This window comes from Oncorhynchus keta, chromosome 15 (assembly GCF_023373465.1).
Source record: "Oncorhynchus keta strain PuntledgeMale-10-30-2019 chromosome 15, Oket_V2, whole genome shotgun sequence".
NCBI lineage: Eukaryota > Metazoa > Chordata > Actinopteri > Salmoniformes > Salmonidae > Oncorhynchus > Oncorhynchus keta.
Window position 1 is genome coordinate 8,766,812 of NC_068435.1, and position 22,409 is coordinate 8,789,220.

General features: G+C 43.8%; 1 protein-coding gene across 10 annotated transcripts in view; it reads left to right on the top strand.

The window, feature by feature from the left end:
• Window positions 1-22,409, top strand: part of LOC118394370 (serine/threonine-protein kinase PRP4 homolog) — a 30,489-nt gene that overhangs the window by 3,577 nt on the left and 4,503 nt on the right. Inside the window, exons 3-16 of one of the 10 annotated variants that reach the window (XM_052463152.1) lie at window positions 594-731; window positions 4,055-4,207; window positions 4,429-4,510; window positions 5,440-5,638; window positions 6,800-6,876; window positions 7,554-7,644; window positions 8,819-8,966; window positions 10,366-10,503; window positions 13,453-13,606; window positions 16,324-16,438; window positions 16,881-17,032; window positions 17,640-17,726; window positions 18,321-21,798; window positions 21,887-22,047. In XM_052463152.1, coding sequence (XP_052319112.1) covers window positions 594-731; window positions 4,055-4,207; window positions 4,429-4,510; window positions 5,440-5,638; window positions 6,800-6,876; window positions 7,554-7,644; window positions 8,819-8,966; window positions 10,366-10,503; window positions 13,453-13,606; window positions 16,324-16,438; window positions 16,881-17,032; window positions 17,640-17,726; window positions 18,321-18,527 — 1,741 coding nt within the window. In that variant the 3' untranslated portion in view covers window positions 18,528-21,798; window positions 21,887-22,047. Of the gene's footprint in view, window positions 1-593; window positions 732-4,054; window positions 4,208-4,428; window positions 4,511-5,439; window positions 5,639-6,799; window positions 6,877-7,553; window positions 7,645-8,818; window positions 8,967-10,365; window positions 10,504-13,452; window positions 13,607-16,323; window positions 16,439-16,880; window positions 17,033-17,639; window positions 17,727-18,320; window positions 22,048-22,409 lie in introns of all 10 variants that reach the window. The other 9 variants (XM_052463153.1, XM_052463155.1, XM_052463156.1 and 6 more) reach the window with 9 other exon arrangements.

Below are 22,409 nucleotides of genomic sequence, written 5' to 3' on the forward strand. Positions count from 1 at the left end.
TGCTGGGATGGGGGCCTGGGATAAAAAAAAATCATAAAGAAATACAATATACATGTAAATATAGGGCAAAACACACATCACAACAAGAGAGACACAACACTACATAAAGAGAGACCTAAGACGACAACATAACACAGCATGGTAGCAACATGACATGGTAGCAACATGACATGGTAGCAACATGACATGGTTGCAACATGACATGGTAGCAACAGGACATGGTAAAAAACCTTATTTGGTAAAGTCAACAGCACAAAGGTCAAGAAGTTAGAGATAACAATACACCATACAAAGCAGCCACAACTGTCAGTAAGCGTGTCCATGATTTGAGTCTTTGTAAGGGTCTATCGGCAGAATCTGAAGCAGATAAAATCTGCGAAGAAGAAGGGAGTGTTGACGTAAAACCAGTACTTAATTGCCACGTGGAAGATGGCATGTGTCATCATGCCATGATATTCCCATCCAAACATAGTCCAGTTTACGTCATCCACACATTGAATCGTGTCCAAATCAAATCACACACCCTTTTTTTAGGTAATGCATGGAGAACATTGAATGTGTAACCCCTTGTCCTGTTGCTGCGTGACCTTCAGGATTCGGAGCCAGGACGAAGCGGGGGGCCGTAGGGATGCCAGCGCAGCTCTAGGTGCCCGGCGACGGCTCAGCCGCTCACCATTCAGGCGGAGGTGTTGCTCTCCCAGGAGACGCAGCAGGTCTCCATTCAGGAGGAGGTGGGTGGAGGTACTTTTGTCCCAATTTGTCTGATAACTGTACTGTCCCCGCCTGTGTTGTGTATATGTCTGTGAGTCTAAAAATACACAAGTCATTCTATCCCGATTCTCTGTCCGATGGTCTACTTGGACCGAAACGTCATTCTTTATTTTAATCTTTACTCACAATAAAATAAAATAATAATAATATATATATAATGGGGAGTGTTGCAACTTACCTATTTTGAGGTTATCATTTTCTTCTAATTGTATTGTCACGGAACCGGATAGGTGCAGTGAGGTATGTTTTTTTACAGGAGCAGTGAAGTGAAATGTGGTGTTTTACAGGTTCAGTTCAGTGAAATGTGGTGTTTTACAGGTTCAGTTCAGTGAAATGTGGTGTTTTACAGGAGCAGTTCAGTGAAATGTGGTGTTTTACAGGTTCAGTTCAGTGAAATGTGGTGTTTTACAGGTTCAGTTCAGTGAAATGTGGTGTTTTACAGGTTCAGTTCAGTGAAATGTGGTGTTTTACAGGTTCAGTTCAGTGAAATGTGGTGTTTTACAGGTTCAGTTCAGTGAAATGTGGTGTTTTACAGGTTCAGTTCAGTGAAATGTGGTGTTTTACAGGTTCAGTTCAGTGAAATGTGGTGTTTTACAGGTTCAGTTGAGTGAAGTGTGGTGTTTTACAGGTTCAGTTCAGTGAAGTGTGGTGTTTTACAGGTTCAGTTCAGTGAAGTCTGGTGTTTTACAGGTTCAGTTCAGTGAAATGTGGTGTTTTACAGGTTCAGTGAAATGTGGTGTTTTACAGGTTCAGTGAAATGTGGTGTTTTACAGGTTCAGTGAAATGTGGTGTTTTACAGGAGCAGTTCAGTGAAATGTGATGTTTTACAGGAGCAGTTCAGTGAAATGTGATGTTTTACAGGTTCAGTGAAATGTGGTGTTTTACAGGTTCAGTGAAATGTGGTGTTTTACAGGTTCAGTGAAATGTGGTATTTTACAGGTTCAGTGAAATGTGGTGTTTTACAGGTTCAGTTGAGTGAAGTGTGGTGTTTTACAGAATCAGTTCAGTGAAATGTGGTGTTTTACAGGTTCAGTTCAGTGAAATGTGTTGTTTTACAGGTTCAGTTCAGTGAAATGTGGTGTTTTACAGGTTCAGTTCAGTGAAATGTGGTGTTTTACAGGTTCAGTTCAGTGAAATGTGGTGTTTTACAGGTTCAGCTCAGTGAAATGTGGTGTTTTACAGGTTCAGTTCAGTGAAATGTGGTGTTTTACAGGTTCAGTTCAGTGAAATGTGGTGTTTTACAGGTTCAGTGAAATGTGGTGTTTTACAGGTTCAGTTCAGTGAAATGTGGTGTTTTACAGGATCAGTTCAGTGAAATGTGGTGTTTTACAGGTTCAGTTCAGTGAAGTGTGTAGTAGTACGGCACCACTGGAGCAAGTTAGGGTTATTTGCCTTGCTCAAGGGCACATTGACAGATTCTTCACCTTGTTGGCTCGGGTATTCGAACCATCAACCGTTCGGTTACTGGCCCAACGCTCTAACTGCTCATTTACCTGCCGTCCTAATCATGTTTTTCTTCAAGGTTCAATAGTTTTATACAGCGCATTCGGAAAGTATTCAGACACCTTGACATTTTCCACATTTTGTTACGTTACAGCCTTATTCTACAATGGATCAAATAAAATTCATGTTTGCACATTTATATAAATATTCAGACCCTTTCACTCAGTATTTTGTTGAAGCACCTTTGGCAGTGATTACATCCTTAAATCTTCTTTGATATGACGCTACAAGCTTGGCACACCTCTATTTGGTGAGTTTCTCTCATTCTTCTCTGCAGAACCTCTCAAGCTTTGTCAGGTTGGATGGGGAGTGTCGTTGCACAGCTATTTTCAGGTCTCTCCAGGGATGTTCAGGGAGATCGGGGTTCAAGTCAGGCAATCCGGAAAATTTCAATATTGTATTTTTCTTTCAAGTTTCTTCAAGTGCAGTCGCAAAAACCATCAAGCGCTATGATGAAACTAGCTCTAATGAGGACTGCCACAGGAAAGGAAGACCTAGAGTTACCTCTGCTGCAGAGGACAAGTTGATTTATAGTTACCAGCCTCAGAAATCGGCAATTAACTGCACCTCAGGTTGCAGCCCAAATAAATGCTTCACAGAGTTCAAGTAACAGACACATCTCAACATAAACTGTTCAGAGGAGACTGCGTGACTCAGGCCTTCATGGTAGAATTGCTGCAAAGAAACCACTACTAAAGGACACCAATAAGAAGAGACTTGCTTGGGCCAAGAAACATGAGTAATGGAAATTATGCCAGTGGAAATCTGTTCTTTGGTCTGAGTCCAAATTTGAGATTTTTGGTTCCAACCGCCTTGTCCACCACTTGGTCTTTTAGAATTCAAGGCACACTTAACCAGCATGGCTACCATAGCATTCATTCTGCAGCAATACGCCATCCCATCTGGTTTGTATCATTTGTTTTTCAGCCGTACAATGACCCAAAACACACCTCCAGGCTGTGTAAGGGCTATTTGACCAAGAAGGATTGCTGCATCGGATGACCTGGCCTCCACAATCACCCGACCTCAACCCAATTGAGATGGTGTGGGATGAGTTGGACCCCAGAGTGAAGGAAAAGCAGCCAACAAGTGCTCAACATATGTGGAAACTCCTTCAAAACTGTTGGAAAAGCATTCCAGGTGACTTCCTCATGAAGCTGGTTGAGAGAATGCCAAGCGGGCGCAAAGCAATGGTTGGCTACTTTGAAGAGTCTCAAATATAAAATATTTTGATTTAAAACTTTTTGGGGGGGTTTCTACTTGATTCCATATGTGTTATTTCATAGTTTTGATGTCGTCACTATTATTCTACAATGTCGAAAATGGTAAAAATGAGTCGGTATGTCCTTACTTTTGATTGGTTGTGTGTGTGTGTGCCTTTCCAAATCATGTCCAATCAATTGAATTTACCACAGGTGGACTCCAATCAAGTTGTGAAAACAGGATGCACCTGAGCTCAATTTCGTGTCTCATAGCAAAGGGTCTGAATACTTATGTAAATAAGGTATTTCTGTTTAGTTTTTTTATTAAATCCGCTTGCTAAAATGTGTAAACCTGTTTTCACTTTGTCATTATGGGGTATTGTGTGTAGATTGATGAGGATATTTATATATATATATACATTTTAGAATAAGGCTGTATAGTAACAACATTTAGAAAAGGGGAAGGGGTCTGAATACTTTCCGAATGCACTGTACTGGAATGACCGTTGAACATCGGGAAGCCTTACATAATATTGCATCTGGCTTTTGCTTTTCTTTCCTGCGACTCTTCTACGTAGGTCATTGGATCGGGACAGGATGGGACGGAGGCCACAGTGGGGTTCCAGATCCCAGGAGGGGAGGCAGAGACTGAGCCGGGACAGAGAGGACAAGTTCAAGGGCAGCCTCTCGGAGGGAATGAAGGTCGACAAGGAGGACTCTGAAGATGAAGTGTAGGCAGTTCACTTGGGATTTTAATTTGATTTGCTTTACTGTTTACCTCAGATGTGTTGAACGGGTGGTTCATACACAAATGATACAACATTAATCCATTTCAATGTCATTAATTAAATCACACACCATTTTTTTTTTAGCAATATAAGCTTTTGTCAATGGTTGTGGGGTGGACGACCACATTGTATGTGTGTGTTGACGTTTGTTTGTCCTGTAATAGGCTGGAAGATTACGATGTGGATGAGGACGACGAGGAGGCTCTCATCGAACAGCGGAGGCTACAGCGTCTGGCCATCGTCCAGGTGGGTAAAAAGACGAATGACGTCATCATCCCCTCTGCGCCGACCTAACTTAACCAGAGCCACACAGCCATGTTGCTACAATATGTATTTGAACCTTTCGTTATTGGCTATTGTCATGCACGGCATGCAAACATGACAGGCACAGTTGTTTGATTGTTAGTTCAACAATTTGAATGGCGTTGGACACTGTGCAGTGCCTATACTCTGGCCACACCCCTAATCCCAGGTTTTGTGTTGCTTAGTGCCAAGGGAGTCAATCAAAATGCTTAATGGCACGCCCACCTTTTTGATTGGCTGATCGGGTCCTGGTGTGTTGATCACAATAGTTTCTGATTGTTGTGTAAGATGACTACATCGGTAGGCAGGAAGAAGGAAGAAGGCTGGGCTGAGCGACAGAGAGGGAGGGAGGGCAGTGTATTCTGTATTCCTGGAAAATATAACCCCCCCTCTCACTCTTCCTGTCCACCAACCTTGCTCTCCCTGTCCACCAACTTCTCGCTCTCTGCCTATCCACAAACCTCACTCTCTCTCTGTCCACCAACAACCAGAATTCCTGTAGGCCCTCCCAGCACACCACTAAGAATACCAATAATTGTGACCATATAGAGATGATTTTGTATGCACAATTTAAAAAAATTATTATTTAGAAAAGGGTGCAAATTTAAACATGTATCATGTTTATAATCACTAGAGAATAAACTGGATGAGCTCTGATTGTGACTATCCTATCAACTTGATCTATGGTACTGTAATATCCTATGTGGTGTGTCTCTTTGTTAACAGCTCGTGCGCAATCTGTCATATTAAGGAAGTCTTGGGATTCTGCTGGACTTTTATACATATTGTCTGTTTTTATACATATTCTCGTACCTGTGCGTGCATATTTTTGCTGACGTGTGTGTGCACGTGTTTTATTTTTCTGTGAACAGAAGTACAAGGGAGGGAACGAGGACAGTAACATGTCGGAGCCCGGCAGCCCGCAGAGCAGCCAGCGCAGCCGCTCGCCCTCGCCAGACGACATCCTGGAGCGTGTGACGGCCGACGTCAAAGAGTACGAGCGGGAAAACGTGGACACCTTTGAAGAAAACATCAAGGCTAAGCACAACCTCATCGAACAGGAGAAAGATGGTAAACGTGTGTGTGTGTGTGTGTGTGTGTGTGTGTGCGCGCATCAGACCTGTCAACTAAGACATAGACCTATGACAAATACTTTCAACTAATTGATCTTCGCTTGGTACATTATGGAAACCATAGATTACTCTGTTGTTAAATACTATGAAGTGTCTGACCCAGGTGGATGTTTGTCTGATACAGTAGTAGTAGTAACAGCAGCACTCGGGATGTTTGTCTGATACAGTAGTAGCAGAAACAGCAGCACTCGGGATGTTTGTCTGATACAGTAGTAGCAGAAACAGCAGCACTCGGGATGTTTGTCTGATACAGTAGTAGCAGAAACAGCAGCACTCGGGATGTTTGTCTGATACAGTAGTAGCAGAAACAGCAGCACTCGGGATGTTTGTCTGATACAGTAGTAGCAGAAACAGCAGCACTCGGGATGTTTGTCTGATACAGTAGTAGCAGAAACAGCAGCACTCAGCATGTTTGTCTGATACAGTAGTAGCAGAAACAGCAGCACTCGGGATGTTTGTCTGATACAGTAGTAGCAGAAACAGCAGCACTCGGGATGTTTGTCTGATAAAGTAGTAGCAGAAACAGCAGCACTCGGGATGTTTGTCTGATACAGTAGTAGTAGTATTAGTAGTAGTCAGCTTAGTAGTAGTAGTAGTAGTAGTCAGCTTACTAGTAGTAGTAGTAGTAGTGATTCAGAAGTGGAAAGGGGATACCTAGTCAGTTGTACAACTGAATGCATTCAACTGAAATGTGTCTTAAGCATTTAACCCTCTGAATCAGAGAGGGGAGGGGGGGCTGCCTTAATCCACATCCACGTCTTCAGCACCCGGGGAACAGTGGGTTAACTGCCTTGCTTAGGGACAGAACGACAGATTTTTTTTTTTTACCTTGTCAGCTCTGGGATTTGATCCAGCAATCTTTTGGTTACTGGCCCAACGCTCCTACCCACCAGACTTCTTGGACATTGATTGATTTTTCAAATATAGTTCATAAATCTATTACTCAATTACTTATTATTATGATGTTAATTTCTCATGTACTCTTGACTTCTTAATCAATGAAATATATATTTTTAAAGTCATTGACATCAGCAGTTGTCAAGATGCTTTTACAGATTAACAGTGCTTGATCTTAAACTCGAGCCCATTTCTTTCCTAGAAGGAGCCAACCCCAAAAAACCTTCCGGCCCCGACATGTTTACTGAATCGGATGACATGTTCGCCGCCTACTTTGACGTGAGTACTCCTCCCGTTGCATTGATTCCATTGCTTTGTTTGGAATCTGACCACCATGACTTGTGCCAATGCGTCTTCAACTTTTTATTTTGTATTTTTTTTTAAATGAAGTTGTCTATGGAATAGGATCCTGTCAGATAGGGTTGCTTAGAGTGGTATCCGTGTCTCGGGGCGCCCTTGTTATTATTACTGTCCAAACAGGCGTCTGTCAGCGGGTAACTTTAGACCGGGCCACAGCGTTTTCTCTGGTGACCTTTCTGTGAGGCGACTGAGAACTGCTTGTCCTATTTATTTATTTATTTATTTTGAGTCGGGATAAGCTCGCAAGTTGGGACTTTAAGCGTAAATCATTTGTTAATGTCAGTGCGGGACCAAAAGTTTGGCGCGTCAATCTCAAGTCAGAATACCACCTCAACTGGTTTTGTATTGTAGCCTGACAGTCAGACCTTGGTTCAAATGAGCGTTTAAATGGGCCTGCATGGGGTGCCAGATGGACAGCATTTGCACTTTTGGGACTGTTCCTTTGGTTCCATTGCGCCAGAGGCAAGCTCAATCAAGCACATATTCCCATCAGAATAATAACTGATTTCTTGAAAGGGGAAGAAAAAAAAACTAACATTGGGAAAAACCATTGGTTTCCCGTCATACTAACACTAAGTGATTTGTGGCCACTGCAGAGTGCAAGGTTTCGGGCAGCAGGTATCGGGAAGGACTTCAAGGAGAACCCCAACCTCCGAGACAACTGGACAGACGCAGAGGGATACTACCGTAAGTCCCATTTGGAATTAATGCTCCTTCCTTATTTTGTTCCTTCATTTGTTTGTTAGCTTATTCATTCATTAATCACTACTGAACAAAAAATATAAAACGCAACATGCGACAATTTCTAAGATTTTACTGAGTTACAGTTCATTCATATAAGGAAATCAGTCAATTGAAATTAATTCCTTAGGCCCTAATCTATGGATTTCACATGACTGGGCAGGGGTGCAGCCGTGGGTGGGCCTTGGATGGCACCCACTTGGGGGCCATGCTCAGCCAATCAGAATGAGTTTTTCCCTACAAAAGGGCTTTATTACAGATAGGAATACTCCTCAGCACCCTACCCAAATAAGATTTTTGTTCAGATGGAATATTTCTGGGATCTTTTATTTCAGCTCATGAAACATGGATCTAACCCTTTACATGTTGCGTTTTTAATATTTTATGTTAGATGTTTTATTTATATTCCAGTCTCTGACATGGCGTGTTTTGATATTTCTTAATGTCTGTGTGTTTTTATTTAATATTTTTTCACTGCTAGATATTTACTTTTAGAGGAACAAGCATTTCGCTGCAGCTGCTTTAACATCTGTGACCAATAAACTTTGATTTGCCTGAAAATTTCTTGTTGGTCACTAATTCAAACAGCAAAGAGGATCAGAAAATCAGTTTTACTCGCCTGCTACATCGGACGCGTAACTTTTGCTTAGTGTGAGACGCTCCTGTTCAGTTCAACAAGTCCTGAGCGTAACCGTGCCGGCTCTGTTTTGAGCATAATATTCAGTTCTGGTTCCATTTTCAAGATTTCGACACGCAGCTCACGCCTGAGAGCAAAAGGATATTGTGGCTAGCATTCTGCTCGCATTGACCAAAAGTTACTCTCCCAGTGTAGCAAAAAATAGTGTGTGTGTTAGGCTACTGGAATTATGTTTTTAATTTTATTCTTCCTAATGGCGCAACCATAGAGCAAGCTCACTTGCCCGGCTGCCATGAATCCCATAAATTGTCAGTCTTTCACCTAAACAATGGGAGTGAACCATAAAGATCTGTTTTAGGCCTACTGGAATTCTTTGCCGTTTTTTGTTTACTTTCCCCAGGCAACAGGGAAACGCTTAAAGTCAATCCCTACTTATTCATAACCAATTAGCTAATACATTCAATGTCTTTTGCTATTTGACAGGACTCAATATCGGGGAGAAACTGGACAAGCGGTACAGTGTGTACGGCTACACGGGGCAGGGTGTGTTCAGCAACGTCATCCGAGCCCGTGACGTGGCCCGCGCCAGCCAGGAGGTTGCTATTAAGATCATTCGGAACAACGAGCTCATGTGAGTGTCGTTTACCAATAGCTAGTCTTGGAGCCGGTTCTGTAGGCAGAAAACATTTTGAAACTGGGGAGATACTACCTGCTGTTCATTGACTACAGCTCAGCGTTAAACACCGAGCTCATCACTAAGCTAAGGACCCTGGGATTAACACACCTCCCTCTGCAACTGGATTCTGGACTTCCTGACGGGCCACCCCCAGGTTGATTATGTTATTTAGGATCCCCATTAGCTGACGCCTGTGGCAACAGCTAGTCTTCCTGGGGTCTGACACAATATGAAAAATACATTAGAGAAAGTGGTGAGGGTAGGCGACAACACATCCGCCACGGGGGCCCCTCAGGGGTCCGTGCTTAGTCCCCTCCTGTTCACCCACTACTGCGTGGCCACGCAAAACACCCAACACCATTAAGTTTACCGATGACACGATAGTGGTAGGCCTGATCACAGATGATGAGCTGGCATATAGGGAGGAGGTCAGACCTGGCAGTGTGGTGCCTGGACAACAACCTCTCCCTCAACGTCAGCAAGACAAAGGAGCTGATCGTGGACGACAGGAAACAGAGCACGCTCCCATTCACATCGACGTGGCTATAGTGGAGCGGGTCGAGAGCTTCAAGTTACTGTGTCCACATCACAAAGGATCTATCATGGTCCACATACGCCAACAGTCGTGAAGAGGGCATGACAACGCCCCCCTCAGGAGGATGAGAAGATTTTGCTTTGGCTCTCCTCAAAAGGTTCTACAGCTGCGCCATTGAGAGCATCTTGACTGGCTGCATCACCGCCTGGTATGGCAACTGCTTGGCATCCGACCACACGGCGCCACCGAGGGTAGAGTGTACAGCCCAGTACAGTGCTCCTTGCCATCCAGGACCTCCTATACCAGGGGAAGGCCCTAAAAATTGTCAGACTCTAGCCACCCATGTCCTAGTCTATTCTCTCTGCTGCCGCACGGCAAGCAATACCGATGCACCGAGTCTGGAACCAACTGTTCCCCGAACAGCTTCTTCTACCCCCAAGCCATAAGACTGGTTAATAATTAGTTCGGTTTGGTTAACTATTTAACTATCTGCGTTGGCCATTTTTTATTTTGCACTCATTTTTTTTTTTATTCATCACTTACACTGCTGTTACTGTATCTGTCACTGTGTTCCTAGTTACATATCTACCTCAGTTACTATTGTGGGTAGATATTGTACAGGCTTTTTGTTATAGCCCTGCTCGAACACACCATATTCCACTAACCTGTACTTATTATTATCTGAGTCAGGTGTGTCAGAGCAGGGCTGGAACCAAAACCCTGTCCACCCAATAGCTCTCCAGGGGGACCTGTACTACTGGCACACCAGTGTGTGTCCATGAATTTAGACTCATCGAAGTGGTCTCTTTGTCCCAAAAGGCAGAAGACTGGGCTCAAGGAGCTGGAGTTCCTGAAGAAACTCAACGATGCCGACCCTGACGACAAGTTCCACTGCCTGCGCCTCTTCCGACACTTCTACCACAAGCAGCACCTCTGCCTGGTCTTCGAGCCTCTCAGGTACCACCCTCCAGGTTACTGGCACCCCTAGATTGAGTGCAGTGTTTCCCTTCTCATTGTTGATTTATTTTAGACCGGTTTTAAGAAGCATGATTTGAAGAACATGTAGTCTATTTCAGAACAGAATAGCATACTCTTGAGTTGTCCTTATGTGGCTATGCCAAAAGGCTGTGGGCTACGCTGGTTCATTTAGCAGACAAGATTTGCTTAGAATTCCGGCATTATTTTATAGTAGTTAAGAATCAAATTGAACAAAGCTGAATAAAATAAAGGATATTTTCTCCAAACGATTGTAGGGAATGCTGAGTTGTGTTGAGCGGTTAACAAAGAAATAGGTATTCTTATACATTAATAACTCTAAGCATAATTTTAGTTGTTCTACAAATGTTGGGCTATATGTTTTGATTTTTAATACATTTTAATGCTGCATGATCCTCTTTTTAGTAGAGGCCATCACTCTGTTTTCTTGCACAATTGCATAGCCTGTAGAGATGTTGCGCAACATAAGCTCATGGGCTCTTATTAAGTGTTTAATTAGATGTTCTATTACATTTACATTGATGTCAGAGTGATTAGAGGGACAATAGAGTGCTGGGTACCAGGCAGTTCGCAAGTTTGGTAGGCTACTAATGACCAGCAGCGGCATCAGAGCTTGGAGAAGCCTAATTACCTTGACTCAACAAGGTAATTACCGCCGGTGTGGCGGCAAGGTGGGCCCCTTGCGCATAGGTTTGCTCTCCCTTTGTTAAAGAATGTGGTTTCAATTGATCCTTTTTTGTTGTAAAAGCCTTAGCTGCTGGAGATGGAGTCTGAAAAGAGGTGGTCTTATTGACGCAAAGAGGCTGTTTTGAAGTCTGAGGGAGTCTGCTGCTCTCTTGTCCTGGGGATGGGGGAAATCGATATGGAATGGTGGTATTATTTTTGCCCATTTTTATATCAATACTGTGACTCCCAAGTATCGATTTTTCTTCTTCCAGTATTTCTCATCCTATAGCTTGTTCTTTTTAAACACTAGAACCGCCTGGCAGGTACCTACAGGTACCCGCTAGAGAACGTTGCTGGTCATCTCCTTTAGCATCAGATGCATATCAACCCACAAGGTGCTGAAACATAAGCACCAACGCATGATAAATAGTGCATCAACTATTGTAAAGGATTAGTTGCATGAAGAGATATTTGTGGAACTATATCAATTTTAAACAAAAAATAACAACAATAGTTATTTGTTTTTTTTATAGTCAAGGATATGTTTTGTCCTAGAAAGAAAAAGCATAGGCCTATAGCTTATTTTAGTTTCCCTTAAAATGCATTACAGTAATGTTTTTAATTGTATCAACTTTATTTTAGATTAAATTAGTAATAGAGTTATAGTAATTAATAAAGTCCTGCTACAGCTGCTTTTGACAAGTAGAAAATAAAAAAGATAATATAACCAGCTAGGTGCTCAGGCAAAATTATTTACTATAAATTCCTTAACAAAGGCACCAGTGCATGAACAATTGTAAAGGATGAATTGCCTAAGTAAATAGCATATTTCTAAGTTTAATGTTATTTGTTTAGTAGCCAAAGCAATGCTGCTGCGTGGGGGGGTCATGTGCTGAATACAGGGACCGCACGTATATTCTTTGAAAATGTGACATTTGGAAATAGAGCTGCACCTCTTGAATTATGAGAGTTATTTGACAGAGGTAAATGTCATAGAAACTGCAGAATATGCTCTTTCTGATACTGTATAGAAATCTAAATGTGTTTTTTCCTGCATGTGACTCTGAAGAAGGATTTGTCATTCTCCATTCTATGCATTTGTAAATGACAAGATTGGCCCGTTTTCTTCATGTACAATTTGACAGCTGATAGGCCTAATATTGTCACTCGTCAGAGTATTGTCAAATGAATCTGGTCTATAGGCTAACTGTCGTGTGTGAAATTAGTTTCGATGGGCCAGCTGACTGGCATCATTTTACTTCCTGTTCATCCACTTAAGAGTCCAGGATATGTTTTGCATTATTCTAAAGGCCTACTGCAACAAACAGCATTTCATGTCATTTCCCTTAAAATTAATAGGATTAGTAATATAGTTATAGTAAATAAAATGTCTTTGTAAAAGCTTTTTATTTTTTTTTATTGTTTACATAAAATAGAATGGTATCAAGCCTCAAGGTGAGCGTTCAAATTATTAACATGAGTGCCAACGCTGATCAATAGGCATAACACACACACTCATTATTACACTAGAGTTGTTCTAAATCAACCTCTTCACCCTCGTCATCCAGTTATTTAAATTCAATTGTGTGAAGTGCACAATTATCGCCCATTCATCCATTTGTCATTCATTCAGTGAGGAGACAGAGAGAGAGAGAGAGACACAGCGCGTGGCTGGGTACCAACATCCTACAGCACATTGTCTTGGGTAAAATTAGGTAAAAAAGGATCAATACTTTTCTGTTTGATTTTTTTTTTAAATTCCGACAATAGAGTAATGTAAAATACAAAAGTATCGTGAGGTCGCTGGCAATTTCCAGTCTAACTCTGTCCTGTGTTTTACCTCTTGAGTAGATATTGTTTTCGTTGTAACCAGCATCTCAATTATTATTTTTAGTGCAGACGGATTACTAAACTGTCAAATGGCTCCATATTCCCTACATAGTGAACTACTTCCTCTTCTTCTGTGGTTAGAAGTAGTGCGCTAAAATCGATCATATTTTATTGGTCACCTACACGTGTTTTAGCAGATGTTATTGCGGGTGGAACGAAATGCTTGTGTTTCTAGGTCCAACAGTGCAGTAATATCTAACAATTTCACAACAACACACACATCTAAAAGAATGGAATTAAGAATATATAAATATTTGGACGAGCAATGTCGGCAGTATTTAGTGAATAGGGTGCCATTTTGTGACTCACCCTTAATATTGTATGTGGTGTCTCTCTACTCTCTCTCCTCCTCAGTATGAACCTACGCGAGGTGCTGAAGAAGTATGGCAAAGACGTGGGCCTCCACATCAAGGCGGTGCGCTCCTACAGCCAGCAGCTCTTCCTGGCCCTGAAGCTGCTCAAACGCTGCAACATCCTTCACGCCGACATCAAACCTGACAATATCCTGGTACGTCACCTGTAACCCACCGTAGCCCCAGAGACAGTCACCTCTAACCCACCGTAGTCCCCAGAGACAGTCACCTCTAACCCACCGTAGCCCCCAGAGAGAGAGTCACCTCTAACCCACCGTAGCCCCCAGAGACAGTCACCTCTAACCCACCGTAGCCCCCAGAGAGACAGTCACCTCTAACCCACCGTAGCCCCCAGAGAGAGAGAGTCACCTCTAACCCACCGTAGCCCCCAGAGAGACAGTCACCTCTAACCCACCGTAGCCCCCAGAGAGACAGTCACCTCTAACCCACCGTAGTCCCCAGAGACAGTCACCTCTAACTCACCGTAGCCCCCAGAGAGAGTCACCTCTAACCCACCGTAGCCCCCAGAGAGACAGTCACCTTTAACCCACCGTAGCCCCCAGAGACAGTCACCTCTAACCCACCGTAGTCCCCAGAGACAGTCACCTCTAACTCACCGTAGCCCCCAGAGAGAGAGAGTCACCTCTAACCCACCGTAGCCCCCAGAGACAGTCACCTCTAACCCACCGTAGCCCCCAGAGAGAGAGAGTCACCTCTAACCCACCGTAGCCCCAGAGAGACAGTCACCTCTAACCCACCGTAGCCCCCAGAGAGACAGTCTCCTCTAACCCACCGTAGCCCCCAGAGAGAGACAGTCTCCTCTAACCCACCGTAGTCTCCAGAGAGAGACAGTCACCTGTAATCCACCGTAGCCCCCAGAGACAGTCACCTCTAAACCACCGTAGTCCCCAGAGAGAGACAGTCACCTGTAATCCACCGTAGCCCCAGAGAGAGACAGTCACCTCTAACCCACCGTAGCCCCAGAGAGAGACAGTCACCTCTAACCCACCGTAGCCCCAGAGAGAGACAGTCACCTCTAACCCACCGTAGCCCCCAGAGAGACAGTCACCTCTAACCCACCGTAGTCCCCAGAGAGAGACAGTCACCTCTAACCCACCGTAGCCCCAGAGAGAGACAGTCACCTCTAACCCACCGTAGTCCCCAGAGAGAGACAGTCACCTCTAACCCACCATAGCCCCCAGAGAGAGAGTCACCTCTAACCCACCGTAGCCCCCAGAGACAGTCACCTCTAACCCACCGTAGCCCCAGAGAGAGACAGTCACCTCTAACCCACCATAGTCCCCAGAGAGAGACAGTCACCTCTAACCCACCATAGCCCCCAGAGAGAGACAGTCACCTCTAACCCACCATAGCCCCCAGAGAGACAGTCACCTCTAACCCACCATAGCCCCCAGAGAGAGACAGTCACCTCTAACCCACCGTAGTCCGCAGAGAGAGACAGTCACCTCTAACCCACCGTAGTCCCCAGAGAGAGACAGTCACCTCTAACCCACTATAGCCCCCAGAGAGACAGTCACCTCTAACCCACCATAGCCCCCAGAGAGACAGTCACCTATAACCCACCGTAGCCCCCAGAGAGACAGTCACCTCTAACCCACCGTAGCCCCCAGAGAGAGACAGTCACCTCTAACCCACTGTAGTCTCCAGAGAGAGACAGTCACCTCTAACCCACCGTAGCCTCAGAGAGAGTCACCTCTAACCCACCGTAGCCCCCAGAGACAGTCACCTCTAACCCACCCGAGTCCCAGAGAGAGACAGTCACCTCTAACCCACCGTAGCCCCAGAGAGAGACAGTCACCTCTAACCCACCGTAGCCCCAGAGAGAGACAGTCACCTCTAACCCACCGTAGCCCCAGAGAGAGACAAGTCATCTCTAACCCACCGTAGCCCCAGAGAGAGACAGTCACCTCTAACCCACCGTAGTCCCCAGAAAGAGACAGTCACCTGTAATCCACCGTAGCCCCCAGAGAGAATATTTTAACAAACATTTAATGGAGAATTAATGTTTTAATAGCAGGTTGTATATTTCCAAACGATCCATCATGATATGATGCCTTGTTGGTATTATGACTCGCTTGCGGAGATAACTGTCAGTTTTGATCAGGGTAGAGTGCCCTTACCAGTTTCTCCCGGTCACATGACGGGAGTGGACCTCAGTTCAGTCTAATTGAACCCACCCAGTATGAACAATGTGCTGTTTGACGGAGCTAATTGAACCCACCCAGTGTGAACAATATGCTGTTTGACAGAGCTAATTGAACCCACCCAGTGTGAACAATATGCTGTTTGACAGAGCTAATTGAACCCACCCAGTGTGAACAATGTGCTGTTTGACGGAGCTAATTGAACCCACCCAGTGTGAACAATATGCTGTTTGATGGAGCTAATTGAACCCACCCAGTGTGAACAATGTGCTGTTGGACAGAGCTAATTGAACCCACCCAGTGTGAACAATGTGCTGTTTGACAGAGCTAATTGAACCCACCCAGTGTGAACAATGTGCTGTTTGACGGAGCTAATTGAACCCACCCAGTGTGAACAATATGCTGTTTGACGGAGCTAATTGAACCCACCCAGTGTGAACAATGTGCTGTTGGACAGAGCTAATTGAACCCACCCAGTGTGAACAATGTGCTGTTGGACAGAGCTAATTGAACCCACCCAGTGTGAACAATGTGCTGTTGGACAGAGCTAATTGAACCCACCCAGTGTGAACAATGTGCTGTTGGCTTTGATGTCACCTTTGATCTTTTTAAACCTGTTGGCTGTTTTTATATAGGTCAAGTGGCATATATATATATATATATATATATATATATTTTTTTTTTTTTTATTGGTTTGTTTTCAACAGGTGAACGAGTCGAAAACCATCCTCAAGCTCTGCGACTTTGGTTCAGCGTCACACGTGGCAGAGAATGACATCACTCCCTACCTGGTTAGCCGGTTCTACAGGGCGCCGGAGATTAGTGAGAGTCCTCTCTTCTTGTCTTTTCCTACTCTTCTCTTTTTGTGTTCTTCTCCTGTTCTTTTTTATTTTTTATTATCCTGTCACGACCCTTGACCTGGAGAGCTACTGGGTTCAGGCTTTTTCTCCAGCCCAGTTATATTCAACTAATCACCTGCTCATCAAGTCCTTGATTGGTTGAATTAGTGCAGCAGCTCTCCGCGACCAGTTGGAGAACACTGCTGTAGGTCTTAACTTGAAGGGAAAATATTCAACTGTCGTGTTTAGTACTCGCCAAACGGAATGAAAAACTGTGTAAAATAGGGAGGGGGCTACTTCCCCCATTATAAAACATTTAGAATCTTTTTGAAAACGGTGTGCCCTTATGAACACAACGCTCATGAAACATACTAATTTTCCATAGTTTGACCCAAGTCTCCTAAAGCCTTTATCTGTCCTTGCAGTCATCGGGAAGCTTTACGACCACGGCATCGACATGTGGTCCGTTGGCTGCACTCTGTATGAGCTGTACACGGGCAAGATCCTTTTCCCAGGGAAAACCAACAACCACATGATTAAGCTCGCCATGGACCTCAAGGGCAAGATGCCCAACAAGGTCAGACCAAAATCCATCAACCACAGAAACTCTCCCTTCAGCCTGCTACGGGACATTTAACTGTACTGTAGGGTCCATCCAGAAACTCTCCCTTCACCCTGCTACGGGACATTTAACTGTACTGTAGGGTCCATCCAGAAACACTCCCTTCACCCTGCTAAGGGACATTTAACTGTACTGTAGGGTCCATCCAGAAACTCTCCCTTCAGCCTGCTACGGGACATTTAACTGTACTGTAGGGTCCATCCAGAAACACTCCCTTCACCCTGCTACGGGACATTTAACTGTACTGTAGGGTCCATCCAGAAACTCTCCCTTCAGCCTGCTACGGGACATTTAACTGTACTGTAGGGTCCATCCAGAAACACTCTCTTCACCCTGCTACGGGACATTTAACTGTACTGTAGGGTCCATCCAGAAACACTCCCTTCACCCTGCTAAGGGACATTGTACAGCAGAAAAAAACATTTATTCAGAAGTGTTATTGAAATTCCAATTTTTAAAAAAATCTGAAGAATTTAAACTCTTGAGTTTCTGGTTAGTTCCTGAATGGAATCATTTGAAATGGAATTGACCCCCCCAACTATTATCTTTCTATCCTGCACAGATGATCAGGAAAGGCGTGTTCAAGGACCAGCACTTTGACCAGAACCTCAACTTCCTGTACACCGAAGTAGACAGAGTTACTGAAAGGGTAGGAGGTTGTTGTTTTCTCTCATATTGTCTCAGTGGGAATGTTAATGGAGGATAGTAAGCTAAGCCATGTGTCTATTTTTAAGGACCCTACTTTTCAGAGGATGACTCGAAAACCTTGTGATCTGCAAAAAAGTCAAACAAACCCCAAATGATGTGATGTATCGATTTATGTCCATCTCATCTCTATGGTGTCATTGCTCTTGCCTTCTGTGCTTACTCCTTTTCCACACACACTCCCCCTCTTTCTCCCCCTCTTTTTCTCCCTCTTTCTCTCCTCCTCTTTTCATTCTCCATTTCCTCCTATTCCAACCCCCCCCCTTCCATATCTCTGCTAATTTTCTCTCTACTATCTTTGTTTTCTTCACTCATTCCTCCTTTTAAAACCGTTTTTGTTTTCCTCTCTGGGTCTTTTTTCGACTCTGATCTCTTGCCCCGCCCCATCCAACTCCACACCACTTATCTGTTCTGCTTCTCATCCCAACTCTTTCTCTCTCTCACTCTACCTCCTGCCCTCCCTCCCTCCATCGCTCTCCCCCCTCCATCGCTCTCCCCCCTCCCCCACTTGTTCTTCTTCTGTCCCACCCATTCACAGGAGAAGGTGACAGTGATGAGCACCATCAACCCCACCAAGGAGCTGCTGGCTGACATGGTGGGCTGCCAGCGTCTGCCCGAGGACCAACGCAAGAAGGTGGCCCAGCTCAAGGACCTGCTGGACCAGACACTTATGCTGGACCCGGCCAAGAGGATCAGCATCAACCAGGCCCTGCAGCACCCCTACATCCAGGAGAAGATCTTCTGACCACTTCGTACTGTATCCACTCACAGTCATGCATTGATTGCTGCAACCAGTACTGAGTCCTTAGTTTGACTATGGTTGGACCCCCATCCCATCTGACACTGCTGATGGAGAGGAAGTAGTAATATCTTTCTTCCCCTGTTTGAACCACACACACACACACACACACACACACACTCTCTCCCGTTTTTCATCGATCTTCTGGATTGTATAAATAACCGTAGTAGGGCTCCAAGCAGAATGCCTGCTGCATAGCATATGTTCAGTTTCAGCCTACCTGCAAGTCAGATAGTTCTGTCTCATTATAAGCCCTCTATCTCATGGACAGTAAGCCACTCGAGTTGGACTTTCATCCAATCAGATCTTCCGTTCTTTGATTGGCCCCTTGCAGGTGACTGAAGGTGGATGAAATGTTTTGCTGTAAAAAAAAAAAGTGAATTCTGATTGGGTTGAGTAAAATGTAAATTCTGATTATTCAAATGTTAATTCTGATTGGGTTAGTCAAAGGTTAATTCTGATTGGGTTAGTCAAAGGTTAATTCTGATTGGGTTAGTCAAAGGTTAATTCTGATTGGGTTAGTCAAAGGTTAATTCTGATTGGGTTAGTCAAATGTTAATTCTGATTGGGTTAGTCAAATGTTAATTCTGATTGGGTTAGTCAAATGTTAATTCTGATTGGGTTAGTCAAATGTTAATTCTGATTGGGTTAAGTAAAATGTAAATTCTGATTATTGGGGAGGCTTAGTCAAAGGTTAATTCTGATTGGGTTAGTCAAAGGTTAATTCTGATTGGGTTAGTCAAAGGTTAATTCTGATTGGGTTAGTCAAATGTTAATTCTGATTGTTGGGGAGGGTTAGTCAAATGTTAATTCTGATTGTTGGGGAGGGTTTTTGATCATTCATGAGTTACCAAGGCAGTGACAAGCAGGGAGGGTAACCCAATACCCTTACCCTTTTGAATGGGATGTTTGTACAGTGGGTTGACTAAACTCCTGCAACCTTGGCAGCTCCTTTGACTTACTGTTACCTGTGATGTGGTGCAGGGCCAGCATAAATTATGTCTATATCCACGTCTCCCCCAGGTATTGAAAGCCCCCATCCACCCTGTCCCCACATCCTGGTGTCTGTGCAGGCCCTGGTCCGCATGCCCGTTCTGCTGCTGCCTGTAGGTCTGTCAGTGCCGAAAACCCAAACGGTTGGGGGGGGGGGTCCTTGGTTTCTACTTGAGCACACCTGCAGGGATGGCCCCTCATGTTTAAAGCAGGTTGTATACCACTTACAGTACATTGAAGGTAAGCTATCTCCCCCACCCTCCAAAAAAAAAAAACTAAACTCATCAACTTCAACTGGTTATTATTACCTCATGTTTTATTTTTTTAAATATATATTTACACATGGTTTTAGCCAGATGTCCCTGTACACATGGTTATGTCAAGAAATATGGTTTCTATAAGACAACTATATATTTCTTAAGCATAATTCAAATCACTATGGCAAAGATTGGATTTTAAAAAATCCTAATCGGTCATGCATCTAAATTGTAGAGAGAAAATTGGGGGGCTTTATCCAACAAGCTGTCACCTTCAGTGTACTTCTCTTAATGCAACAGCTACATTTTATTTGCTCTACTGTGTAATAAATACCTTCTTTTTTTTTTTTCTGCGCTCCCTTTACGTTGTTACGATGTTAGAAACTGTGAGGATAGCAGTCTTGCTATGTACACAAAATAATAATAATAATAATATATGCCATTTAGCAGACGCTTTTATCCAAAGCGACTTACAGTCATGTGTGCATACATTCTACGTATGGGTGGTCCCGGGGATCGAACCCACTACCCTGGGCGTTACAAGCGCCATGCTCTACCAACTGAGCTACAGAAGGACGCATGTGTTAATTGTTTCTAGGTGTGTTCTCTAAAAAAATGATGATAAGGCTATGTAAGTGTTTTGTTTCCCTCTGTTATCTGTCCTTGGTTTTCATGTTTTGTATGACCATGGTGTCTTTTGATCCAGGGGATATTCCTGCACTGAGCTTTGAGTCTGCTTGTTATGAGCGGTAATTGCCTCTACTTTATTTGGTGTTATATATATATATAATGATGATCTTATAGGACCAAAACAGAAATAAAACAGCCTAAATGAGTAGCTAATGCAGTATGTATGCCTTTTCCATAAAACCTCTTCCCTACATACAAATGCCAATGTTCAGGCCCCATAAAGTGTCAACAATGAACTGAAATGCGTTCTTTTTAAAGCTAATTCACCAAACCTAAACTAAGAATACGTTGCTGGTGTTCAGTGACTTTTAGGCTAGAATCCAAACTTGAGATCTGTGCGCCAAAACTTGACACGTACAGATCGAAAGTTTGTCCCTCACGTGCTAGATTTAGATTTAGTTCAAACCAAAGGAGCAGAAGAAGACAACATGTTGTGTGCTGTTTCACTGATGCTGATGTTTGTGCTGTTTTTCCCCACAATGATGTTTCCTGTGGTGGCTGAGAGCGAGACAAGAGTCCAGCACTTCCTTCTCCAGGCCGGGCTCCCCTTTCAGAGAGACAAGACCTCCACGAGGCCACTTATCAAGGTCATTTCTGATGGCATGTGTAGATACTAAAAGCCGTAAAGCTATAGAAATAAAAAGTCGCAAACTCGTATAACTCCCAGCGACTCTATTTAGTTGTATAGCTTCCAGTTAATTTGCCGATAGTCAGCACCTCTACACTAATGTTCCCTGGGGATGCTCCAGCTTGTTATTAGATACTAGAAGCCAACAACACTGGGGGTGATGTAAAATACAATATGGCGAATTCATTTTGCTTACTGTTTTCCGGGAAGGCATTTGTCATAGACGCTCACCCACACTCGACCATTTAAAAAGTTGTGGTTCCAAATGTTTCCTCTCACAAAGATGTTAAGGATTTATCGTTGTATTCGTCTACACATGACAGACACTTTTTGGTTAACAAAGTGTCATTACAAGCTGCACATGTACCTGAGTGTGTTTTGGTTACGCATATGGCTCTAAACTGGTTCCAGATTGCCACAAGGTGTCAGGTAGCTTGACTTGTAGCTGTCAAAGTTGAACCACCAGGCGTCAAGTAGCTTGACTTGTAACTGTCAAAGTTGAACCACCAGGCGTCAGGTAGCTTGACTTGTAACTGTCAAAGTTGAACCACCAGGCGTCAGGTAGCTTGACTTGTAACTGTCAAAGTTGAACCACCAGGCGTCAGGTAGCTTGACTTGTAACTGTCAAAGTTGAACCACCAGGCGTCAGGTAGCTTGACTTGTAACTGTCAAAGTTGAACCACCAGGCGTCAAGTAGCTTGACTTGTAACTGTCAAAGTTGAACCACCAGGCGTCAGGTAGCTTGACTTGTAACTGTCAAAGTTGAACCACCAGGCGTCAGGTAGCTTGACTTGTAACTGTCAAAGTTGAACCAAGATACTTGTTCATTTGTTCTCTATATGTTCTAGGTGCCGCCATTTTAGAGAAGAGTCTCGCAAGGAACCTCCTCTGGACAAAGGTTTCTGTTCTGGAGAGAGTTACTGTATTTGTAAAAGTGGACTCATCAATATGACAACATCATACAAAGTGGGGGAAATTCCTGCATACAGAAATCAACAACGGCATTCAAATCTTCTGAGACTGACGCTTGTGGCTTTTCCCCATGTGGGCAAAGCTCAAGGGAGGGTGCAAATGAGGAAGAGGCAAATGTCGCAGTCTTGGCAGGTTTTTATTCCATCGTTGATGTCTAAAGCAGGAAGACTGTGGGGCATTGTATGATGATGCCATTTTGCTAAGTCAATTATTAGTAGACGTGTCATGACCTGACATTTTTCAAATATGTTATCAATAACTACTTCAGTTATTATAATGAGTCGGTGT